Source organism: Octodon degus, unplaced genomic scaffold (genome assembly GCF_000260255.1).
Source record: "Octodon degus isolate 3935 unplaced genomic scaffold, OctDeg1.0 scaffold00265, whole genome shotgun sequence".
NCBI lineage: Eukaryota > Metazoa > Chordata > Mammalia > Rodentia > Octodontidae > Octodon > Octodon degus.
The window spans coordinates 2,484,454-2,506,799 of NW_004524841.1; the positions used below are offsets into that span (position 1 = coordinate 2,484,454).

General features: G+C 41.5%; 2 protein-coding genes and 1 pseudogene across 4 annotated transcripts in view; 1 reads left to right on the top strand and 2 right to left on the bottom strand.

Annotated features, from left to right (window-relative positions):
- Positions 1-874: 874 nt before the first annotated feature.
- Positions 875-1,821, bottom strand: LOC101589393 (annotated as a pseudogene).
- On the top strand, positions 1,792-15,656 carry Trappc6b (trafficking protein particle complex 6B). Its single transcript, XM_004646343.2, has 6 exons — positions 1,792-2,354; positions 5,593-5,660; positions 7,929-8,046; positions 10,659-10,742; positions 13,617-13,710; positions 15,396-15,656. Exons 1-6 carry the CDS (start codon positions 2,274-2,276, stop codon positions 15,425-15,427), a joined length of 477 nt encoding a protein of 158 aa, XP_004646400.1. The 5' UTR covers positions 1,792-2,273; the 3' UTR covers positions 15,428-15,656.
- Positions 15,657-21,050: 5,394 nt separating this feature from the next.
- The window catches only part of Gemin2 (gem nuclear organelle associated protein 2), a 19,608-nt gene continuing 18,312 nt past the window's right edge, over positions 21,051-22,346 (bottom strand). For 2 of the 3 annotated variants that reach the window (XM_023706598.1, XM_023706599.1), the window contains exon 9: positions 21,051-21,857. In XM_023706598.1, the coding sequence (XP_023562366.1) occupies positions 21,818-21,857 (40 nt within the window). In that variant the 3' untranslated portion in view covers positions 21,051-21,817. The remainder of the gene's footprint in view (positions 21,858-22,346) is intronic. The other variant, XM_004646345.2, reaches the window with a different exon arrangement.

Here is a 22,346-nt window from a genome sequence, read left to right on the forward strand (position 1 = left end):
CTGCAATAATTTTTTTTTGTAGTAAACTTAAAAAAAAAATAACATTCACCATATTTTTTGATGATGTATTATATCTGCCCTTCTGTAAGGCTTAATTCCCATACCTATCATAAATTCTTAGAAATTTTCAGAGGGCTAGGCATGGTGCATACCTATAATCACAGCATTTGGGATTATAATCCCAGTAAAGTCAAAAAACACAAAACATACAGGGCCAGTGAGATAGTTCAGTAGTCTAAAGTGCCTGCTTAGGCAAGTTTAGGCAACCGCAGGGACCAAGGTTCCATCCCTGGCACCATAAAGGGTGTCAGTCACCAGCTACAGAAAACTTAAAAAGAGGCGGGGAGATGGCTCAGTAGAATAAGCACTTGCCTGGCAAGCACAAGGGCCTGTTCCACCAAAACAAACAAACAAACTACCAAAACATACAGTATGTAAACCAGAAAACATACTGGGTTAAGTAAATTGAAAAAATGCTAAAGAATTTAGAAAAGTGTAACTTTGACCTGGTGGGGCTGAGGCAGGACTACAAATTCAAACCCAACTTGGGCAAGATCCTGTCTCTAAACAAAACTCAAAAGTGTCAATCATGGTATGAACAACCGCCCCCCCTCCCAGGCTTTTTGGGACAGGATCTCGATATACAGTTCAGACTGGCTTTAAACTCACTAGCCCACGCTGGGCTCCAACTCACAGCAACTCTCCTGCCTCAGTCTCCCACAGTGCTGGGATGCCAGCGGCACCACTATGCCCTGCTTCTTTGTAACATGACCAACTAAAGAACACAAGGCAGAAAATGGTAGATTTTATGGTCGGTAAACAGTATTTTCATTAGAGAATATTTATGAGTTTCTGAAATCAAACCCATATAGATAAGATCTTACATATTTAATACAGAACATTACCCCTTTACAAATGAAAATAAATTCAAGTTTAACGTTTCTAGACCAATGTGGCTGTTAATGTCTGTACAAGGCCAGCAGAACAAGGTCTTTTGTTGTCCCGAAGCTGCCAGCACCTTTTTGTTTTAAACAGTATTTAATTAAACTTTAAGCAACAATCAGCTTTCACGATACAGCTGTTTAGACAAGTTTAAGCAACCTCAGGACCAAGGTTCCATTTTACACCTCAATACTTGGTATTAATAAGAGTGGAGATAGTCAATATAATTATGGCGGAAATTGTTAAAAACATAAATAAATGCTAGCGTTAGTATGTTTATATATACAGTTCAGTTCAGTTTTGGTGTGAAGTCTTGTGTTCAAGAAAAAACATCCGGTTTACTTCAGTAATAGGAATATCCCTTAGCGCTGGGATGGACTCTTCTTGGTATTCCCTCTGCTGCTGGTTTTTGGCGTAGCTATCCGTGATCGTCTGAGTGGAGCTGAGCGGCGCGGTGCTCATCATGTTAACTGCAAACAGGACCACGTAAACCACGAGCACGGTGATGAGCAGGTAGACAGGCAGCGCAACAGCCCAGTATTTTTGAGGCCAGTAAGTTAAGCCAAAGGAGTGAAGCCAAGATTCAGGAATGAAAGCCCACACGAGATAAAGTATGAATCCAAACTGAGAACTCAGGAAAAGCACAAAGCCATAAATCGCTCTCTCCGGCAACGGCGACGGGGACTTCTCCACCATCTTCCCTGTGTCTTTGAAGTCTCTCGGGTCGGCGGTCCACGGAGCGCGACAAGGATCCCGGCCAGGCACCGGCGCCCCGCGACCCTCGCGGGGAAGTGGGGAGCCTCCTGGGCTTGGACTGGCTGACAAGCTCGGCAGGCGGCCGCGGGGCCGGGAGAAATTCTCGTCAAATTCTCCTAAGTTTCACAGCCAGTCAATCAATAGAAGACGCCTCGCGGACACCTGCGCCTTGTACGGAAGCGGTCTGCGCTGTTGCCAGGCAGCCGCGGCTGCGGGTCTGCGAGCGGAAGCCCGTGACCATAGAGCTGGCGGAATGCCGGCCTAGAGCGGACCGGAAGTGGTCCCCCGCCCAGGGCGGTGCGGGGCTCAACTGTCTGCGGCTACTTCGGGCCGCTGGCTGTCAGACCCTTCCTGTGGGCCCTAGGCCTTGAGTGCCCCAGGGTGGCCTTCCCCCCAGGTACCGGCTGACTCGGTCGCGGCCTTCGGGAGACCCAGTGCAACCTTCAGTCTCTTAGCCAGGGGGACAGAGCCGCCGAGTGGGGAAGTGCGGCGCCCGCCTAGTCGCTGCGGCGCTGGCCGGAACCACCCGGCGGCCCGAACGACAGCTGACACCCGGACCGGGAAGAAGAGCGGAAATGGCGGACGAGGCGTTGTTTTTGCTTCTCCACAACGAGATGGTGTCGGGAGTGTACAAATCCGCGGAGCAGGGGGAGGTGGTGAGTGCTGCCCCCGCCGCGAGGTTCTTTTGCGGTGACACCTCTGGTCTCCCCTCAGGGCTTTCACTTCAGCCCGGTGTCCCGCCATCAGTCGCCTCCGAGGTGTGGAGGAAGCCGGCTCACCTCTGCACCCCAGACGAGAACTTGTGGACTGTCTTTTCAAATACTTTGTCCTTCATCCTCTTCTGTTCCGTCTCTTGTAACATTGGATTTGTTTATTTTTTGTCTGCCTTTGTCGAGCAGGTCACAGAGCTCTTTCAGCGTTGTACTTGGCATGACTTATAGCAAGGTTAGCGGTAGATCGGAATTTGCACCCTGTTTACTTTTGCTGGCCATTTGGTTCGCTGGACGGACCCGTGTGACTCTGCTGCCTCTTGGTCCAACCCCATTCTCGGTACAGTACCGCTTGACAGTTTGAGGACAGCCTGATAAGGTTTGAAGGCAAAGCAAAATTTTCAGGTGTTAACGATAATTATCATTCATCGCGGGACTATTTAGTGCTTATGTCAGCTAGGTTTTAGAAGCTGAGGATGTGAGAGTGAATGAAACAAGGGACCCGTTTTCCTGGAGTTACTTCTAATAAGCGGAAGTTGAAACCTCGAGAATGCCAGCCAAGGGTTCTACCATCCCAGTCCTTATTCATTGATTCTTTTTTTTTTTTTTAAGCGTATTTTATTTATTTATTTTACATTTATTTATTGTGTGTGTGGCCAGCTCAGACCACCAGGGGGCAGGGCTGGCTGGCATGTGGTGCTGGGGGATTAGAACCGCGGTCCCTGCTTTGCCAAGCTTGTTCCAAGTAGGTGCTTTAGACCACTGAGCCATCTCTCCAGTCCCTATTCATTGATTCTTAAAGAAAAAATTTTATCATGTGTGCTTTAACAAGGAGTGGTGGCACATGGCTGTAGACCAGGCAAGAGAATCACAAATTTGGACAACTTAGCCAAACTGATGTCTACAAATAGAGTACTGGGAATGTAGCTAAATGCAAGGGCTTGCCATCTCTCCAACCCCAGCAAACCTCTCTTGCTGCCCAGTTCCATTCATGGTTCTAGTCAAGAGCCCTTTAAATTCTTATTTATTCATTTATTTATCTGGTATGGGGCCTCACTATGCAGCTCGGACTAGAACTGATCCTCCTGTCTCAGCCTCCCCAGCATTGAGATTACAGGAATGCAGCACCATGCCCAGTTTCAGGGGCATGGCAGACACACCGTGGCGCCAACACCTGGGGATTGAACCGGAGCCCATAAGCTTGCTAGGCAGGTGCTTAAGACTGCTGAGCTATCTTCCCAGCCCTCAAGAGCCCTTTGATATTGTTAATAAAGGTGAGCAGAGAGACAGGGAAAGCATCATAGGTAAAAGGAAAGAAAGAGTAGTAGGTTGCAATATGCTTGCACATCTCACTGGTGACAGATGAGAAGGGACAAGTGAGAGCTAATGTCAGAACCTTATATGATTGAAAATTTTGGTGTCAATGGAGGACTGAAAGAGGGGGAGTGATGGATTTTGTGCTCATGTTAGGAAGATAATCCAGTGACAGGCTGGAGAGGAAGGTCCTTGTAGTGAGAAGACCTCTTGAATGAGTTATAGCAGGAGATGGTAAAGATCTGCAGACAGCACTAGTGAGAAGAAAGCAGGCTTAGGGGGTGGGAGGGAAAATCTGTAGGCAAATCTACTAAGCTTGGGAATGGAAGGTAAAAATTATTTCCAGAGTTTTTGTGTTATTTTGTCTTTTTTGAGACAAGTTCTCATTATTCAGGTTAGGTTGGCACCAGGCAGGCACTTAGCTGCTGAGCTATTTTCTTGGCCCTGGAGCCATTTTTTCTTAGAGAATTCTCCTAGCCTGGAAAAAAAAAAAAATTCAAACTTGCTTCAAACTCACTGTGTAGGCCAGACTGGCCTCAAACTCATGATGTGTGCCGTCTCCTGAGCGTGAAGATACAAGTATGTGCCACGCACCAATCTGGGTATATTACTTTTTTGAGACAGGATCTTGCTGTATTATTTGGGCTGACCTTGAACTTGTGTATGTAGCCCAGGTTGGCTTATACTTTACAGCAATCCTCCTGCCTCAAGAGAGATTACAGGTGTGTGCCTCCTAAATGCTAGGATTACTGGTGTGTGCCACCATGCCTAGCTGTATGATACATTTAACTTTATTATTATTATTATTGTGTTTTTGAGACAGGGTCTTTCTGTGCAGCTCAGGCTGGCCTTGAGCTCACTTTGTAGCCTAGGCTGGCCTCAAACTTGCAATGATCCCCCTGCTTCAGCCTCCCAGGCACTGGGATTGCAGGTGTGTATCACCATCCCAGGATAAATATATTATTTTGAAGACATATCAGGAAGAATACCATTGGAAATAAAGTAAATCTTTTTTTTCCTCATGTTACTAGGGATCAAATCCAAATTGATCCCCCAGTATTGGGGATCAAACCCATACACACTAGGCAGGTTCTCTACCACAGAACCATACTTCAGCCCTCACCTTCACTGCTTACAAAGAAAATTAAATCTCACCACAGGAATCCTTGGGGACCCATTAAAGCCGTATTCAGACCATACCATCTTCATTTCATGTATGGATCCAATAAACTACAAAATGGAAAGGGGAAATTTTTATTAGCGGATTTCGCAACAAAAAATCATTACGCTTGTGACCTGCTGCTTAAAGTGTACTTACAGAACCATTTCACCTCAATGTTTCTTGGGAAAAGAAGCAAATCCAGAAATGTGCTTTAGGAAAAATGAAGCTCTGGCAATAGTCACATACTTTCATAATGTTTTTCATGTTGTTGAATTTGTGTAATGCTATGTACCCCATTACTTTATATTGGGTTTTCCCACTTTTATTTTTTATAATATTCACTCTGAAAAAAAAACAGTATTCACTCTGTTGAAGCTTTCAATATTTTCAGTTTATATATATTTATTTTTAGGGTTTTTGAGATAGGGTCTCACTATGTAGCCCAGTGTGGCCTCGAACTCCCCTCAATCCTCCTGCCCTAGCCTCCCATGTGCTGGGATTATAGACAAGTACCACTGTACCCCACTGATTGTATTTATTTATTTTAATTTTATTTATTAAAGATGAAAACTTTCTTACGTTTCTCAGATTAGTAAAATTTCTGTCCATTGTACATTATGTTTTTCGCCAAAATTTTACAATAGTTTTTAAATACTAACAACCTGGCATTATAGAATTACTCAAAAGATTTTTTTTTTTTTTACACAGGAAAATGGGCGATGTATTACTAAGCTGGAAAACATGGGGTTTCGAGTGGGACAAGGATTGATAGAAAGGTGAGCAGAATGGATTTGAAAATTTTCTTCCAGGTAGGTTATAAAGATGATCTGTTTCAAAAGATTGAATAAAAGTTGAGATTTTTATTATAATTCCCAAGTGTTAGTTCTCTGTTCTATAGTTGTAGATTGAAATTTCTCTTTCTAGGGTTGTGGGTGTAGCACAGTCATATAATGAAGCACATGCAAGGCCTCTGAGATCTATCCTCAGCACCAAATCAAAAAGAAAAAGAGAGAGAAATTTATTTTTAGGTCTGATGCTAGTTTAATTTACTATTTAATTTTTTTTCTTTTGAGGTTTTTTTTTCATGAAAATATTGGTCTATTGGTACAACTATTTATAATCTCCTCACATTTTTCTCCTTTTACAGGTTCTCACTATGTATTCAGGCTGGCCTTGAGCTCACTGTGTAGCCCAAGATGGCCTTGAACACAAGGCAGCCTCAGTCTCTCGAGTGCTAGGGTTACAGGTTACAGGCTATACCACTGTGCCGGGCTTAGATTTCTACTTAAGGCCTAGTACAGTGATAGTAAACCTTTTGGAGCTTTTAATGCCCCAAATAGCCTGTTGCAGCGTGCAAGCCATACCTTGCCACCACTGGCCTAGTAGGTTCTTTAACCTGAATAGAATTTGTTTTAAAGTCAAAGGAAGCTGGGCATGATGGCACATACATCTAATCTAAGCACTGAAGAGGCTGAAGCTGGAGGGTCACTGTGTATGAGGCCATCCTGAACTGCATAGTGAGACTATGCCTCAAAAAAATGAAACAAAGTCAGGGATTAAAAATACCTTAAAGTCTGTGTTTATGCATGTAATAATCTTCCATTTATAGATCAGTTTTTTCTTTATCTTTAATTGTGTGTGTGTGTGTGTGTGTGTGTGTGTGTGTGTGTGTGTGTCTGTCTGTCTGTCTGTCTGTCTGTCTGTCTGTCTGTCTGTGTGTTTCTAGGGATTGAGCCCAAGGCCTTTGCATGATATCCCTTTTTTTTTCCCCACTAGGTGGACTACACTGACCTTTAACTGGTGATTCTTCCTCAGTCTTGAGTGATTACAGGGCTTTGCTACCACACCTGGCTTTTTATTTTGAGACGGGGCCTCGATAAGTCACTAGATTGCCCAGGCATTATCTCAGTCTCCTAGAGTGCTGGGCTCACAGGCATATGCCCCCCACTTGGTTTTTGTTTATTATTTATTTTTAAAAGTTTTTTTTAGTTAGTTAGTTAGTTTGTTTGTTTGGTTCAGGGTCTCACTATGTAGCTTGGACTCCTGTTTTCTGTCTCCAGTGCTGGGATTACAGGCATGCGCCACCACGCCCAGATTCTATCATGCGCTCAGTGTGCCCAGGGGCGGGGTATTTTTTATTTTTTGTGGTACAGGGCCTTGTGTATGCTAGGCAAACATTCTACCACTGATCCACATTATTTTTATTTTGAGTTAGGATCTCATTAAATTGCCCATGATGGCCTTGAGTTTACACTTCCTGCTTTAGACAACTGAGTACCTGTGGTTACTGCGTGCAGCTATGGATCAGTTTTTATTTTTTAAAGTATTTTATCAATATCTGGCTGGGGGTCTGGTGAGATGGCTCAGTGGTCTAAAGCACCTACTTAGAACAAACTAAGCCAATCAAAGCACAGGGACAGTGGTTCAATCCCCCAGCACCACATGCCATCCAGCCCTGCCCCCTGGTGGGCTGAGCTGGCCACACACACACACACACACACACACACACACACAAAATAAATAAAATAATTAAAAAAAAATATCTGGCTGGGTATGGTGGCACATGCCTCTAATCAAGTCTCAGCACTTGGGTGGCTGAGGCAGGAGGATCATTGTGAGTTTGAGACCATCCTGGGCTACATAGTGCAAGGCCAGCCTGAACTACACAGGAAGACCCTGTGTCAAAAATAAATACTGAACTGTTAAATTCTGGTTATATTTTATATAACAATACTATGGTCATGCTTCGCTTTTTTTTTTAATGTTAGATTTGAATATATCTGAAATATTTGCTGTCAATTAACTAATAACTAATAAAATCTTAGGTTTTATAATTGTGTAAGAGAAGCAGTGTTAATCCATTGAGATGGGATGCTTTGCTTGGTGCTTATCATTTTATGACTAAATAGATGTCCCCAGTGCTGCTGGGGCATTTGGAAATTATTTAATAGGTTGTCCCTCTTGGGGGAAAATGAGGAAAAGCTATTTGCCTCTTTTCTTTCTTTGAAAAAAAAAATTGTATTACTTCTAGTTGATCTTTTTAGGTTTACAAAAGATACTGCAAGGTTCAAGGATGAGTTAGACATCATGAAGTTCATTTGTAAAGATTTTTGGACTACAGTATTCAAGAAACAAATTGATAATCTAAGGACAAATCATCAGGTATTTAGATAAATTATGCCCCATTTTTAAAGTCCTTTATCTTAATATAAATGTTATAGTTTAGTAATTTACTTATTTAAAGCTTAAAATAGTTTCTGATTAACCTTGGATGTTTCTCTTATGTTATTAATAAGTCATTAGGTTTTTTCTCTGTTAGGGTAAAGTGAATTAAGCCAAATTGGCAACTATCAGTAACTATATGTGTTTCCTTTGATTTCACATGTTATGTAAAATTTTAAATGTAGCAAATGTCAGAATTACTGGTTTTAGGATTTACTTCCTATTACTAAGGAATAATAATATGCAGAACCAGAGCTATATGGCTTTTTTTTTTAAATGTGGTACCAAGGATTGAACTTAGGACCTTGTGCTTGCCAGGCAGGCACTTACACTGCTGAGTTATCTCCCCAGCCCTATATGACTTTTTTATGTCTTTAGAATAACTTTTTATTTTTTTTTAGAATAACTTTTTATTTTTTTATTTTTTAAATGTTTCCTTTATTTATTTATTTTTTATGGTCAGCTAAGCCCATCCTGGGGATGGGGCTGGCATGGCATGTGGTGCTGGGGATCGAACCGAGGTCCCTGCATGCTTGCCTAAGCAGGTGCAAAAACAAGGTATCACTGTGTAGCCCAGGCTAGCCTTAATCTCACAATGATCCTCCTGCCTCAGCCTCCTTGAGTGCTGGGATTACAGTTGTGCATCACCATGCCTAGATTTTGAAGTCTAATTTAAGACCACTTTTAACTCTTAAACTTTTATTTATTTAAAATTTTTATTAGTACTTGAGGCTGAACTAAGGGTCTTGGCACTGAACTACATTCCCAGCCCTATTTTTATTTTTTTATTTTGAAATATGGTCCCACTAAGTTGCTAAGTTGCCCAGGCTGGCTTCAAACGTGAAGTTGTCTTGCCTCAGTCTTCCAGAATGTTGGGATTCCAGGAATGTGCTACCTTGCCCAGTTCAAGTAACTCTTGCGTTGTTTACTACTGCTGTCATTTCTTTCTAGCTTTAAAAGACTTTGTTACTACACAATTAGTAGACTACCAAGAAAACTGTGCTTTTTTTGTCTTTTTGAGGCAGGATTTCACTATGCAGTTTAGGCTGTCCTTGAACTCACTTTGTATCCAGGCTGGCCTCACACTTGCAGAGATTCTCCTGCCGTAGCCTCCTGAGTGGCATGGGCCACTATGAATGGCAAAACTGCATTTAAACAGATAGATTTATAAATCTCTAGGACTACTTTTGAGTAGGTTTGACGTTTTGAGTAAGTTTTAAAAATGAAAGCAGTTTATCCAATACTACCAGTAGAATTCACTTTTTCATATACTAACCTTAACTTGAATTACTTGAAATCCAATTGACTTTTTAGGCTTGTTCTAATGATATATAACAATTACATATACTAATATAAGACTTTTTTAGGGCTGGCCAGATAGCTCAGCAGACTAAAGGGCCTGCTTAAGCAGATGGCAGAGGCTGTTTTGATTCCCAGCTTGCTGTGCTGGCCCTGCCCCTGGGGCGTGCTGAGATGTCGATTGAGACTGGGCGTGGTGGCACGCGCCTGTAATCCCAGCACTTGGGTAGCTGAGCACAGGCAGATCACTAGGAGTCCAATCTACATAGACCCTGAATACCCTGTACTAAATACATTCAAAAAAGACATTTATTTATTGTGGTACTGAGGATCAAACTCAGGACATTGTGCATGCTAGGCAGGCACTTAGGCTGCTGAACTGTCTCCCTGGCCCTTAAGACTTTTTTCAAAAAACATTTTTGTGGTACTGCAGATTCAACCTAGGGCCTTCACACTACTTTCTTACGCCTCCTGCCTCTGCAGGAGAGACAGGGTTTTACTCAGCTAAATTGCTCAGGCTGGGTTTGAATTTATGACTCTTCTGCCTTATCCTGCAGAGTTCTGGGATTACAACTGTGTGCCACCATACCTGCTGTTGTTTTTTTTTTTTTTTTTTTTTTTTTTTTTTTTTTAATGTGGTACTAATAAACCCAGGGCTCATACATGCTAGGCAGGGGCTCTCACACTGGGCCACATCCCCAGCCCAACTCTTGAGTTCTTTAATATGGCCCATGCCTTATGCATCTTTGTATGTTCAGTCCATGGTTATATTTAGGAAGTATTAGTACTATGGAATACTGAACTCAACTTTTTTTTGTTGGTTTTCTGACACAGGATATTGATGTCTAGTTCAGACTGGCTTTGAACTCACTGTGTAGCTCAGGCTGGGCTTGAACTCTCAGTGATCCTCCTCCTTCAGCCTCAGGGGACTGGTATTAACAGGCATGCACCTCCATGAATAGTTGTACTTACAACTCTTAAACTTGAACCTTGAAAATTCACTTAAAAATTGAGCTAGATGTGGTTGTACATGCTTATAATCCCAGCACTGTTGTAATTCCAGCACTTGGAGTCTGAGGCCAGCCTGAATTACAGAATGAGCCCTTGTCTCAAATGAAAAAAAAGAAAAATTGACTAAGGAAATGGAGAATGTGAATAGCTTTATAAAGCTCTTAAATTGTTTTATAGGAGTAAAATAATTTTTAAGGAGTACAGACTACACTGACTTGGGTATTTTTTTATTTTTGAAACAGGGTATCTATGTGCTTCAGGACAACAAATTTCGTCTGCTTACTCAGATGTCTTCAGGAAAACAGTATTTAGAGCATGCATCTAAGGTATTTAATGTAATAGATGATTTCAATTTTCTACTATAAAATGAGTAGAATGATTTTTTTTGGCTGGCTCAGGCAGCCTTAAGGACAGGTCTGATAAGGCAGGTGGAGGTGGGGATCGAACTGCAGTATCCTGCACCTGATGCATTTGCATGAGCAGGTGCTTAAACAACTGAGCTAACTGGTAGGCCCCCATATAAAATGAGTAGAAATACAGGGAAGATTCAGGGCCAATCACAACAGACTCTCATATTGAAAATAGTTTTAAAATTGTACTTTTTTGCATAACCAGTTTCTGTGAAATATGAAGCATGTTCATGAAGAATTAAACTGTACTGAAGGCTGGGGAGATAGCTCCGTAGAATAAGTGCTTGCCTAGCAAGCTGAAGGGCCTGAGTTCAATGCCCGGTTTCCAAAAAAAAAAAAAAAAAAAAAAAAAAAAAAAAAAAAAAAAACCACAAAACTGTATTGAAGGTGTATAGTAACTAAAGAAGCACTACTAAATGCTAATAAATGCAGATTTGTAGTGTCTTTAATATAGCATAGATATATTGTATTGGTAAAGTTACTTAAAAGCTGTTATTTCCTGAGCACAGTTTCTCATCTCTGCATTTGTAATGTCTTTTAGTAGATTTAAACATTTTAAGTATAATATTTCATTCTAAGAATATGTTTCATGTTAAGCGCAATGTTTCTGGGTTTTGTGTAGTTTTTGTTTTTAGTCTTGTAGAAATCAGTAAATAGCTGTATCAAATCTAACAAGCTTTAATATGAGAGTTTCTTTAAGTGATTAAAATTTTTAGGCTAGTATAATAGTTAGGCTATTTATCTGTAAAAAAAATTCTCCTAATCTAAATCACATGGCCAAAAGGCAGCACTGGGCAAGGAGGCTTTTGTTTGTAAACTCCCACCATGTGGGAGGCAGAAGGATCATTAGTTGGAAGTCCTCCTGAGCAACTTGGTGAGACCCCGTCTCAAAACAAAGGCAAGATCTAACAGCAAAGCAGTGTCGTTATAGTGTAATTATAGTCATGGAAGTAAAGAAATTTAGGTCTTAAGTCTGAGCTCCACAGCAGAGATTTGTGATATTGAATAAGTTATGTAACTGTTCTGAACCTAGTTTTCTTGTTAACAAAATGAGTATAATTAGAGTTACGTTGTAATCACAGCTGCTTAGGAGACTGAGGCCACAGGATCCGAAGAAGTTCAAGGCCAGCCTGTGCAGTTTTTATTAAGATGTCTCAGGCTGGGGAGGTAGCTCAGTGGTTATAAGTGCCTGCCTGGCAAGTGCAAGGTCCTGAGTTTGATCTCCAATATAAAAAACAAAACAAAACAAAAAGATAATGTTGTCTCAAAAATTTAGTCCCCCCCAAAAAAAATCCTAACAAAATACAGGGGTGAGAGTGTAGCCCATTATACCCTGGATTAGTCCCCAGTACTGAAAATAGTAAGCCACGGGCACAGCTCAGCTCAGCTCAGCTGCGTGGGAGGTTGAGTGAGGCAAGGGTTTTGCTTGAGCCCAGGAGTCTTTGGCCAGGCTGGGCACTACAGCAAGACCTTATCTAGTCGGTGTGGTGGGGCATACCTGTGATCTCATTACTTAGGCGGCTGAGGCAGGAGGATCCTTGTGAGTTGGAGACCAGCCTGGGCTACAAAGTGAGCTCAAGATCACTCTGTACTGCGTAGTGAGATCCTCTCAAAAAGACAAAAAATAAAATAAAAAATACCCCATCTCAAAGAAAACAGAACATTAACATGGTCTTTGTTCATAGGAGCAGGGACAAGAAGTGGACATGATACTTTCTCTTCTTAATTTTATTTCACTGATTTATGATTGTTTATTTTCTGTTTGAGGAGTATCTAGGTACTTATATTTTTATGATTTTTTTTAATGAGTATCTTATTTGTTTTTTTTTAAATTTTATTTATTTACTGTGTGTGTGTGTGTGTGTGTGTGTGTGTGGCCAGCTCAGCCCACCTGGGGGCAGGGCTGGCTGGCATGTGCTGGGGGATCGAACCGCGGTCCCTGTGCTTTGCTGAGCTTGTTCCAAGTAGGTGCTTTAGACCACTGAGCCATCTCTCCAGCCCGAGTATCTTACTTGTTTAAAAAGAATTTTTATTGGTATACTGGTTACAGTCATTGAGTTTTTTGAGACAGGGTCTCGCTGCATGTTGTGCAGGCTTCCCTTGAGCTCACACTCTTGTCTTGCCCCCCGCCATGGGCTGGGCCTTGCAGCACTGCACCAGCACTGGCTACTGCTGGTTTATCTGTCTGGAGGCAGCTCTGTGTTGGACAAGTAGAGATTCTTGGTGGTAGGTAGTGGAAACCAGTTGTCATTGAATGGAATGTTAGTAGGTTACAGTTGATGAGAAGGCTCAGGAAATGGGCAAGAACCACAGGAGGTGAATGCATCCAGGAGACAACAGAACCACTGGTACAGGGAGGTCGCTTAGAGTCCTGCAGGCAGCATGGACAGGCGCTGCAGCTACCTTTCCTGTCTCCAAAACTAGGTCTACCATTTCTGGTGTAACTGTCAATCCCCGGAGTGGAGTACCTACTTGGTGGTACATGAACTTCAGTCACGTGTACGCGTATTTTGGTGACCAAGAAGAATAGTTCTTAGCAGTCATCACCTCCCTGTCCTTTCCCCAGTCACACCTCTCCTCCTCCATCCTTTATTTTTTCTGAGGTATAGCTGTGTTGCTCAGTCTGTGTTTTGAACTCCTTAGCGCAAGTGAAATATCTCACTCTACAGAACTTTGCATAACTTTCTGGTTCTTAAAAAGCAATGACTTATCGATACCATGGTTTAATTAAAATTTTGTACTTATTGGAAGTTTTACTCTTTGTTCTTAAATATTTTTTTTTTCTTTCAGTATCTAGCATTTACATGTGGCTTAATCAGAGGTGGTTTATCAAACTTGGGAATAAAAAGTATTGTAACTGCTGAAGTCTCTTCAATGCCTGCTTGTAAGTTGGGTTCACATGTCTAACAAATACTTTTAGTGATACTTTTATGTGTGGATTTTTTTAAAAGTTTTTTTAAAACATAGAGAACATTAAATGTTGAAATTTTTCCATTTTAGTGTTTTTTATTTTCATTTTAGTGTTAACGTAACATTTAGTGAATGTCAAGTAGCATGCAGTAGCATATTCAGGAATTTTTGAATTAATAAGTGATTTAAACTGAATATGGGGGCAGGAGATAGCTCAGTAGAATAAGTGCTTGCCTGCCTTCTTTATTCTCTTACTTACTCTTGCACAAAGGTAGAGAGTAGGTAATTAGGTCAGTGTTCATTGGATCATATCTTTTCTGTGGGTTGGGGTCAGTATTCATCTAGTACCTCTCAGCATCTCTTCCATTACTTAGTTATTTGTCTTAACCAGGTTATCTTAAGATTTTGTGAGAACTCTGCATTTTACAATATCTGTACTTTGACTATTAAAACTGCAGTTTCCCATTCACTGATTATCCTGTGTATATATTTAACAGGGGAGTACTGTTGGCACACTAAAAAAGCTAGGGAAAAGCTAGTTGGCAAGCGCAAGGGTCTGAGTCCAGTCCCTGGTTCTGAAAAAAACAACAACAAAAACTGAATACAGTGGCATTCACCTGGAATCCTAGCATTTGGGAGACTGAGGCAAGAGGATCACCATGAGATCAAGGCCAGCCTGAACTACATAGACTTTGTCTCAAAACAAAATGTCTCAGTTACTCTTCTCTTGTTGCTGGGACAAATACCCAGCATCCGAAATGAAGGAAGGAAAGGTTTATTTAGCTCACAGTTACTGGAAGTTTCTGTGAGGAAGTTTCATACTCGCTGGCTCCAAGGCAGACTGGCACACGGCAGAGAGCATCAGTTCATGGCAGCGGAACAACAATGCAATAGAGACATGAAGTCTGTCTCTCTTTATATCACATTCAGGCTGTCTGCCTCAGGGACAGCCTGTAGTACTCACAGCCATACTTCCAGTAATACTAAGACCTGTAGTCCCAGTTGATCATGAGTTAATCTCAAAGTCTAGAAGTCCCCATGCCGTGACTGCAGTAAGGCTTTGGGGGGACAACTAGATATAAACCCAAAAAACGATAAACGAAAATCCACTGAAGAAATCCAAATTTGTATGACAATTTAAGGGAGTTTTAACTTTTAAGAGAAAAATTTTCTGTGAGTTTTTTGGTTTTGGATTTTTATTGAAGCACTGGGAGGTCAAGCCCAGGATGCCACACATAGGAGCAAAGGCTGTATCACTGAACCACACTCCCACCCCTGCTGTTCCTTTAATATAGCAGCTTTCTCTGTGGTAGTGAAATGTCCTTTATTGTTGAGCAGTTGTTTAGAATATACCTATTATATGATGCTAAATAAAGCCCATTAGTTTATTAAACTCCTTCCCAAAGATCCCCTCACCAAATAAAAATAGCATGTTCTTGAGCTGCTGTGATTATTAACAGTGAAACTTCCAGAAGATAGGAATCAGGAGAAACAAAGGCACCTGTTTACAAACCTGGGAATGAAAATGGAATTGACTGTTTCATATTGTAAGGAGTGTGAAAAGATATTTACCCTGATAAGTTTAATTGAAAAAAATTGATGTATAGGTTTTCCTTGTACCTAAAATTAAAAAAAATATATATTTTTTTCTTTTTTTAGGCAAATTTCAGGTGATGATACAGAAGCTGTAAGCATACTGAAGTGCAAGACTTCCACTGTGTAAAGACATAAATTATTCATGTGTAAAGCATTTCAAGTAATAATGATTTAATTACATTGTTGGATGTTTGTACAGGAGTAAGAGTGTATTTTATCAATTTAATGCAGACTAACAAAGCAAAGGGCCATTCTACCACAGGATAAACTTTAATGGAATTGTTCAAAATGGAAAGTTGATTTCAAGTAACTAGACACCAAAATATATTTAAATATTTTTTATTTACTTAGAGTGATAACCACAGATGGAACTTCGAGATTGTTGAAGTGGCATAGAGAAAAAATGCAACAGTCAGAATCCTTCATGTTAAGAATGACTGACATTAGGTAGATAAAGTATGAATCTATTTTGGTTATTTTTTAAAAGCAAACAATACACTAAGTTTAACTTTTTATTTTATTGTTTGTAATTTGTTTTTATGACTGTATAAAGATTCCACGTTTACATTGTGTGTATATATGTGCATATATATATTATAAAAATGACCTTACATTGCTTGAAAACTTAATTTAATTTTATTACTTTTTTTCTTTTTGGCGGAACTGGGGATTGAATTCAGGCCCTTGCGCTTGCCAGGGAAGTGCTTATTCCACTGAGCCATCTCCCCGGCCCCCTACATTTTCATTCTTGAGAAATATATGCAATAAAAGTGAGATACAGAGGGCTGGGGAGATAGCTCAGTGGCACAGTGCCTGCCTGGTGAGCACAAGGTCCTGAGTTCGATTTTCAGCACGTACACACACACATACACACACACAAAATGAAATACAGGCTAAGTGTGTTGGGAGGGATATTTATGTTACTTATTTTTTGTGCTGGGGCTTGAACCCAGTGTCTTTGCAGCAATCTACAACGCCAGGCCTTTTTCTCATTTTGAGAGAGATTCTTGCTAAGTTTCTGAATTATGCAGGCCGGGCTCAAAAGTTGTGATCTTCTAGTTTCAGCCTCCCAGAGTGCTGGAAATACAGGGGTGTACACCACACTGCACCACACCCAGCTTATTGCTTGTTCTTGACTTTCAGCTTCTCCCCATGCATGGAAGTCCTAGTGAATGTTCTAAGATCTTTATTCTCTTACTTACTCTTGCACAAAGGTAGAGAGTAGGTAATTAGGTCAGTGTTCATTGGATCATATCTTTTCTGTGGGTTGGGGTCAGTATTCATCTAGTACCTCTCAGCATCTCTTCCATTACTTACTTTAGTTATTTGTCTTAACCAGGTTATCTTAAGATTTTGTGAGAACTCTGCATTTTACGATATCTGTACTTTGACTATTAAAACTGCAGTTTCCCATTCACTGATTATCCTGTGTATATATTTAACAGGGGAGTACTGTTGGCACACTAAAAAAGCTAGGGAAAAGATGGCAAACTGAAAAAGGATGATTCATAATAAACCAAAAAAGAATTTTTTGCTATTCTCCTGTCTCAGCCACCTGAGTGCTGGGATTACTGGTGCGCAGCACCATGCCTGGCTTACTGAAACTGAAGAAGAGTTTAAGAATTTTTATTAGAGCTAGATGTGCCAGCTCTCACTGCAATCCTAGCATAACTCCGATTTGGAGGCCAGCCTATGCTACATAGGGAAACTTTTGTTTCAAAGACTCAATAAACCACTAGCATGGTGGTACACTCCTGTAGTTCCGGTACTTGGGAGGCGGAGGCAGAAGGATCCATGAGTTAGCTCAAGGACAGCCCAAACTACAAGGCAAGACCTTGTCTCTAAAACAAGCACACAAATCATTGAACTTTAGGACATAAGAGAAAATTAAAGTCTATTGAGAGGATTGCTACCAGTCTAAGCTGCACCTGTACCAAATACAAAAAAAAAAAAAACCTGAATTAAGAGGTACAGTAAATTCCCAGTTCTTAAATGAGTTGTTTCCGGAGAATGGAAGTCTGTCAAAGTGAGTCATGTACCCCTTTGACATATATCCAATGTAAAGCATAAGAAAGCCACACACACTATAGACTGTTTTTACTTTTAGTTACCTCAAATTGGTACAGTGCAGTCTAGCAGCTGGCATGTAGGGGATTTCATGCAGTGCGCTGAGGAGAGTTATATAAAGGGTAGGGTAAAGTCATTGATGATGAGAAAAGAGCTATTACTGAGATATCACTGGATTTTTTTAAGAGCAGACAATTGAATCTGCCAAAAAACCTGTGGCATCAACATCTGAGGGAGCGCAGTTTCCTCTTGCCCTCTGTCTCCTGTTGCTGCTCGTCATCCAGCTCCTCTTTGCTTCCTCCACCCCACACACTGAGGTACTGCTGCACTGTGTGGTCAGCACTCAGCAGCTGTCCAACACTCACGGGAGCTGCTTCTGCCAATGTTCGCGATGCGTTCCCATTTGTGAAAGCTTATGACTTCAATGTTCTTTTTTTTTCTTGTGGTACCAGGGATTGAACTCTGGACCCTGCATTTGCCAGGCAAGCACTTATTCTACTGACCTAGATCCCCGGCCCTTGAATGTTCTTATGTTGGGGAATTACTGTTTATCATTTTCCTTTCATAGAGGTAGCATTATAAAAAGTATTTCAATTTACTAAAGTATTCTTAATTCTCAGATAATTTTGTTTTGTCTTTTTTGAGACAAGGTGTTGCTATGTAACCTAAGCTGGCCTGGAATTCTGTAAGCTTCTGCCTCAGCCTCTCAAGTGCTGGGATTACAGGCAGGCACCAGGTGATTTATTTATTATTTTTTTGCGGAATCAGGGATTGAACTCAGGCCCTTGCATTTGCCAGTGAAACACGTATTCTACTGAGCTATCTCCCTGGCCCCTAGTCTCAGGTGATTTAGAAGAGGTTTTTTTTTTTTGTTTGTTTTTTTGTTTTTTTTTTTTTCAGATTTTGAAAAATTACATAAATTCAGGAGAGATGCTACCAAATATAAAAATGTATAAAAGCAGTTAAAAAGGTCAATATGGAGGGCCGGCCAAATAGCTCATTGTATTAAAGCACTTACAAATAGGCATAGGGGCTGAGGGTTTGATCCTCAGGCCTGCTGTGCCAGCCCCGCCCCCAGGGTGCTGAGACTGATTTGAGACTGGGTGTGGTGGCGCACACCTGTAATCCCAGCTCTTGGGAGGCTGTAAATAGGTGGATCACTACCAGTCCAATCTAGTAGTAAGGCCATGAACACTCCAGAGACCCCTAAAATATGAAGAAAAAAAAAAGGGGGAGTGCTGGGGAGATGGATCAGTAGAAGTGGCTGCCTGGCAAGTGCAAGGTCTCGAGTTCAATCCCTGGTACTACAAAAAAAAAAAAAAAAAAAAAAGTCAATAGTAGGGCAGGCCAGATAGCTCAGTGGACTTAAAGCACCAGGGACCTGGGTTTGATCCCTAGTGTACCACTGTGCCAGCCCCGCCTCCAGGACGAGCTGAGCCAGACTGAGACTGGGCATGGTGGTGCCCGCCTGTAATCCCAGCACTTGGGAGGCTGAAAACAGGAGGATCACTATAGTCCAATCTGTGTAGTGAGACCTTGTAGACTCTGTACTAAATACATAAAAATAAAGATAGATAAAATAGGGCTGGCGAGATAGCTCAGTGGACTAAGCATCTGCTTAGGCAAGCGCAAGGACTGTGGTTTGATCCCTGGCACCACATGCAGTGCTAGCTCCATTTCCAGGGCAGACTGAGCTGGCCACGGAGTTGGGGCATAGTGGCACACACCTGTAATCCCAGTGCTACAGAGGCTGAAAACAGGATGATCACTATTAGTCCAAGCTGCATAGTGAGACCCTGTAACAACCAAATACATTTAAAAAAAGAATATCAATCTGATGTGTATCCCTATGGAGGGATGTGGCTACATTTGTTTAATCTTTGTCTGGAGGTCTGACCCACAGCAGCAGTGTCTGTCTCTCCCACAGTTGCAAGAGATCTTGAAGCAGGTTTTCCATATGCAGTCCAGGCTGACCCTGAACTCACTTTGTAGCACAGACTGCCCTCATACACCTGGTGATCCTCCTGCCTCAGCCTCCCAAGTGCTGGGATTACTGGCATGCGCCACCATGCCTGGGTAAAATACTTTTTAATGTCTTTAGCATATAGTTCTATGGTAGGTCAGTTGCCTGGGGTGCACAATCCCCAGCCTCAGTCTCAGTATTGGGCAAGGCGGTGTGAGAGTTGGGAATGCAGCCCAGTGTGCGAAAGGACTGACATCACCACACCCTGGGTTCAATCATCCTGATCCTGAGGGAAGAAAAAAGAAAAAGATACTGGGGATTTGTCCTTTCCTCTTCAGTGAAGGTGCATGATGATGGGTGCTCAGAGCTGAGCCGCAGCTGACTGAAAAATAGGCAAAGGACTGAACAGATTTTTCTCCCAAGTAGGCAAATAAATAAAAATGGCCATTCAAATAAATGACCCACAGGTATGTAAAAAGATATTCAACATTCCTAATGAGAAAAAAGAAAATCAAAACTACAGATGGCCACTGTCAAAAACAAGACAAATTAGAACCCTCACGGGCACTGTTAGTGGAGATGTGAATTAGTACAGCTGCTATGAAAAGGGGCTCTTGAGAACCAGGACTGCAGGACCCAGGAATCCCACTTTTGAGTGTGCAGTGTTCCCCACTTTCCCTTACTGTCCTGACTGAAAAACAGCAAAGCATCTTGGGGCTGTAGCTCCATGGCAGAGCACTTGCTTAGCTCTTATGAGGTCCTGGGTTCAATGCCGTGTATAAAAAACCCAGCAAATCAGGGTGGCTCCTCAGCTCTGTGAAACAACTAGCACATCAGGCTTGAGCCCAAGCTGGCCTTGCACATCTCCAGGTACAGATACAGAGGCTTATGCTGTTGCCCCCAATACTAAAAGCTCTGGCCTTGAACATAATCCCTTAAGCGCACACATAATAGCCATGAGTCCTCACACCAGGCTAATGGCTTCACTGCTGTACATTGACATGATTGTTAAGACACACTTGTGGGCAACAGGTGAATACAAACCTGAGGTGGATTTTTTTTTTTAAATTTTATTTATTTATGGGGGGGCGGGGCTGGCTGGCATGTGGTGCTGGGGGATTGAACCGCAGTCCCTGTGCTCTGCTAAGCTTGTTCTAAGTAGGTCTTTAGACCACTGAGTCATCTCACCAGCCCTTGAGGTGGATTTCTGAGAAAGGTTTAGGATTTCGGAGAAAAGGGTGTGGAAGGTTCTGTCTCCTCCTCTTTTTCTATCTTAAGAGAGACAGTGGCAAACTGCAGCCACAGTCTTGTCACTGAGGGAAATAAATGCTAAAGCAATCTCAGAACCATGATAACCATGAAGCAATAAACCAGTGCCAGTGGGTGAGTCCTCAAGATACCTTGTTCTATGAGGAAAATAAACCTGTTTGAATAACCATTGCCACTTGGGACTTCTGCTACTTAGAGTGGAAAACACTGCTACTTGATACAAAACTTAGTGATGCAAATAAATTATTTTATTTATTTTTGTGGCCAGCTCAACCCACTCTGGGGGCGGGACTTCCGCAGCATGTGGTTCTGGGAATCGAACCGTGGTCCCTGCGCTCTGCCTAAGCTTGTCTAAGCAGGTGCTTTAGACCACTGAGCTCTCTCTCTAGCCCTGTAAATAAATGACAGGAAAAAAAAAAAAAAAAAAAACAAAATGCTACTTGACCTATGAGGGTATTATTACAAATGACCTGCGAAAGGTTTGTACTTTATAGAAAAGTGAAAATGTCTATAAGTTCAGTGTTGACTGAACATTTTCCATGAAATCTAGTTTGTTTTGCCAGATGTGCTGGTACACTCCTGTAATCCCACCCACTCGAGGGGCTGAGGCAAGAGGATCACAAATTTGAGGAGGCCAGCCTAGATGACTTAAGGAGACACTGTCTCCAAATTTAAAAAGACTGGAGGCACAGCTCAGTTCCCTGTGCTCAATCTCCAATACTCCAAAACAACAAAAAATCCAGATTTTTAAAATTCTAAGGATATTGTCTTTTATTTTGTTCAAGGTAACAAATAAAAGTTTAGTATCCAAAACACATTTTCAACAAAATTTTTGTGTATAATGTAAACAAACAGCACCAGGGACTGCTATAAAATTTCATCATACAGTTTCCGTGCAGGCTGCTTCATTAATAAATGGGACCCAACTTATTTTAAATGTTTATGACTGCTGAAAACTATTCAAACTGTTCACTGAAAACCAGGGGGTATTTTTCCAGATATTTCAGACATCTAGATAAATTTGATCTGTACTCTGATCATCAACTTAAACTGCAAAGGTTAAGTGAAGAAGCGTCATACACACGGTGATGAAGCAAATGACGCAGTCTGTGTGGAAACGCACCACATGTGCGCAGGCTCAGGTCGCCTTCAGCAGAAACACCATCTGTCTCGGAGATCAGCTCCATCATGACGGCTCATCAGCTAGATCACGCTGGTCAAAATACCTAGTAAAAAAAAAGCTTGATGTTTGCATGAATATGTTAATTATAGTGCTATTTATAACTCAAACCATGCATGTAATCTTCAATAAGGAAACTAATAAACCATGATACAACTACACAATGGGAGACTATAAAACTATAAAAAAAGAAAAATATACCTACATTGCTATAGTGTGATTTCCAAGATTTATTAAGTGAAAAAAGCAAAAGTACGGAACAGACTATTTAGTATGCTCCCTTCTATATGTGGAAAAAGTAAATATAGGACTGGGAATTTAGCTTGGCGGCAAAGTGACTACCTGAGCTCCATTCCTGGTACCTAAATAAGATCATCTAGGTATGGTGGCACACACCTGTAATCCCAGCACTAGGGAGGCAGAGACAGGAGGACTGCATCAATTTTGAGGCCAGCCTGAGCTACAAAGAGAGTTCAAAGCCAGCCCAAACTGCATAGTGAAACCCTGTCTCATTTAAAAAAAAAAAAAAAAAAAA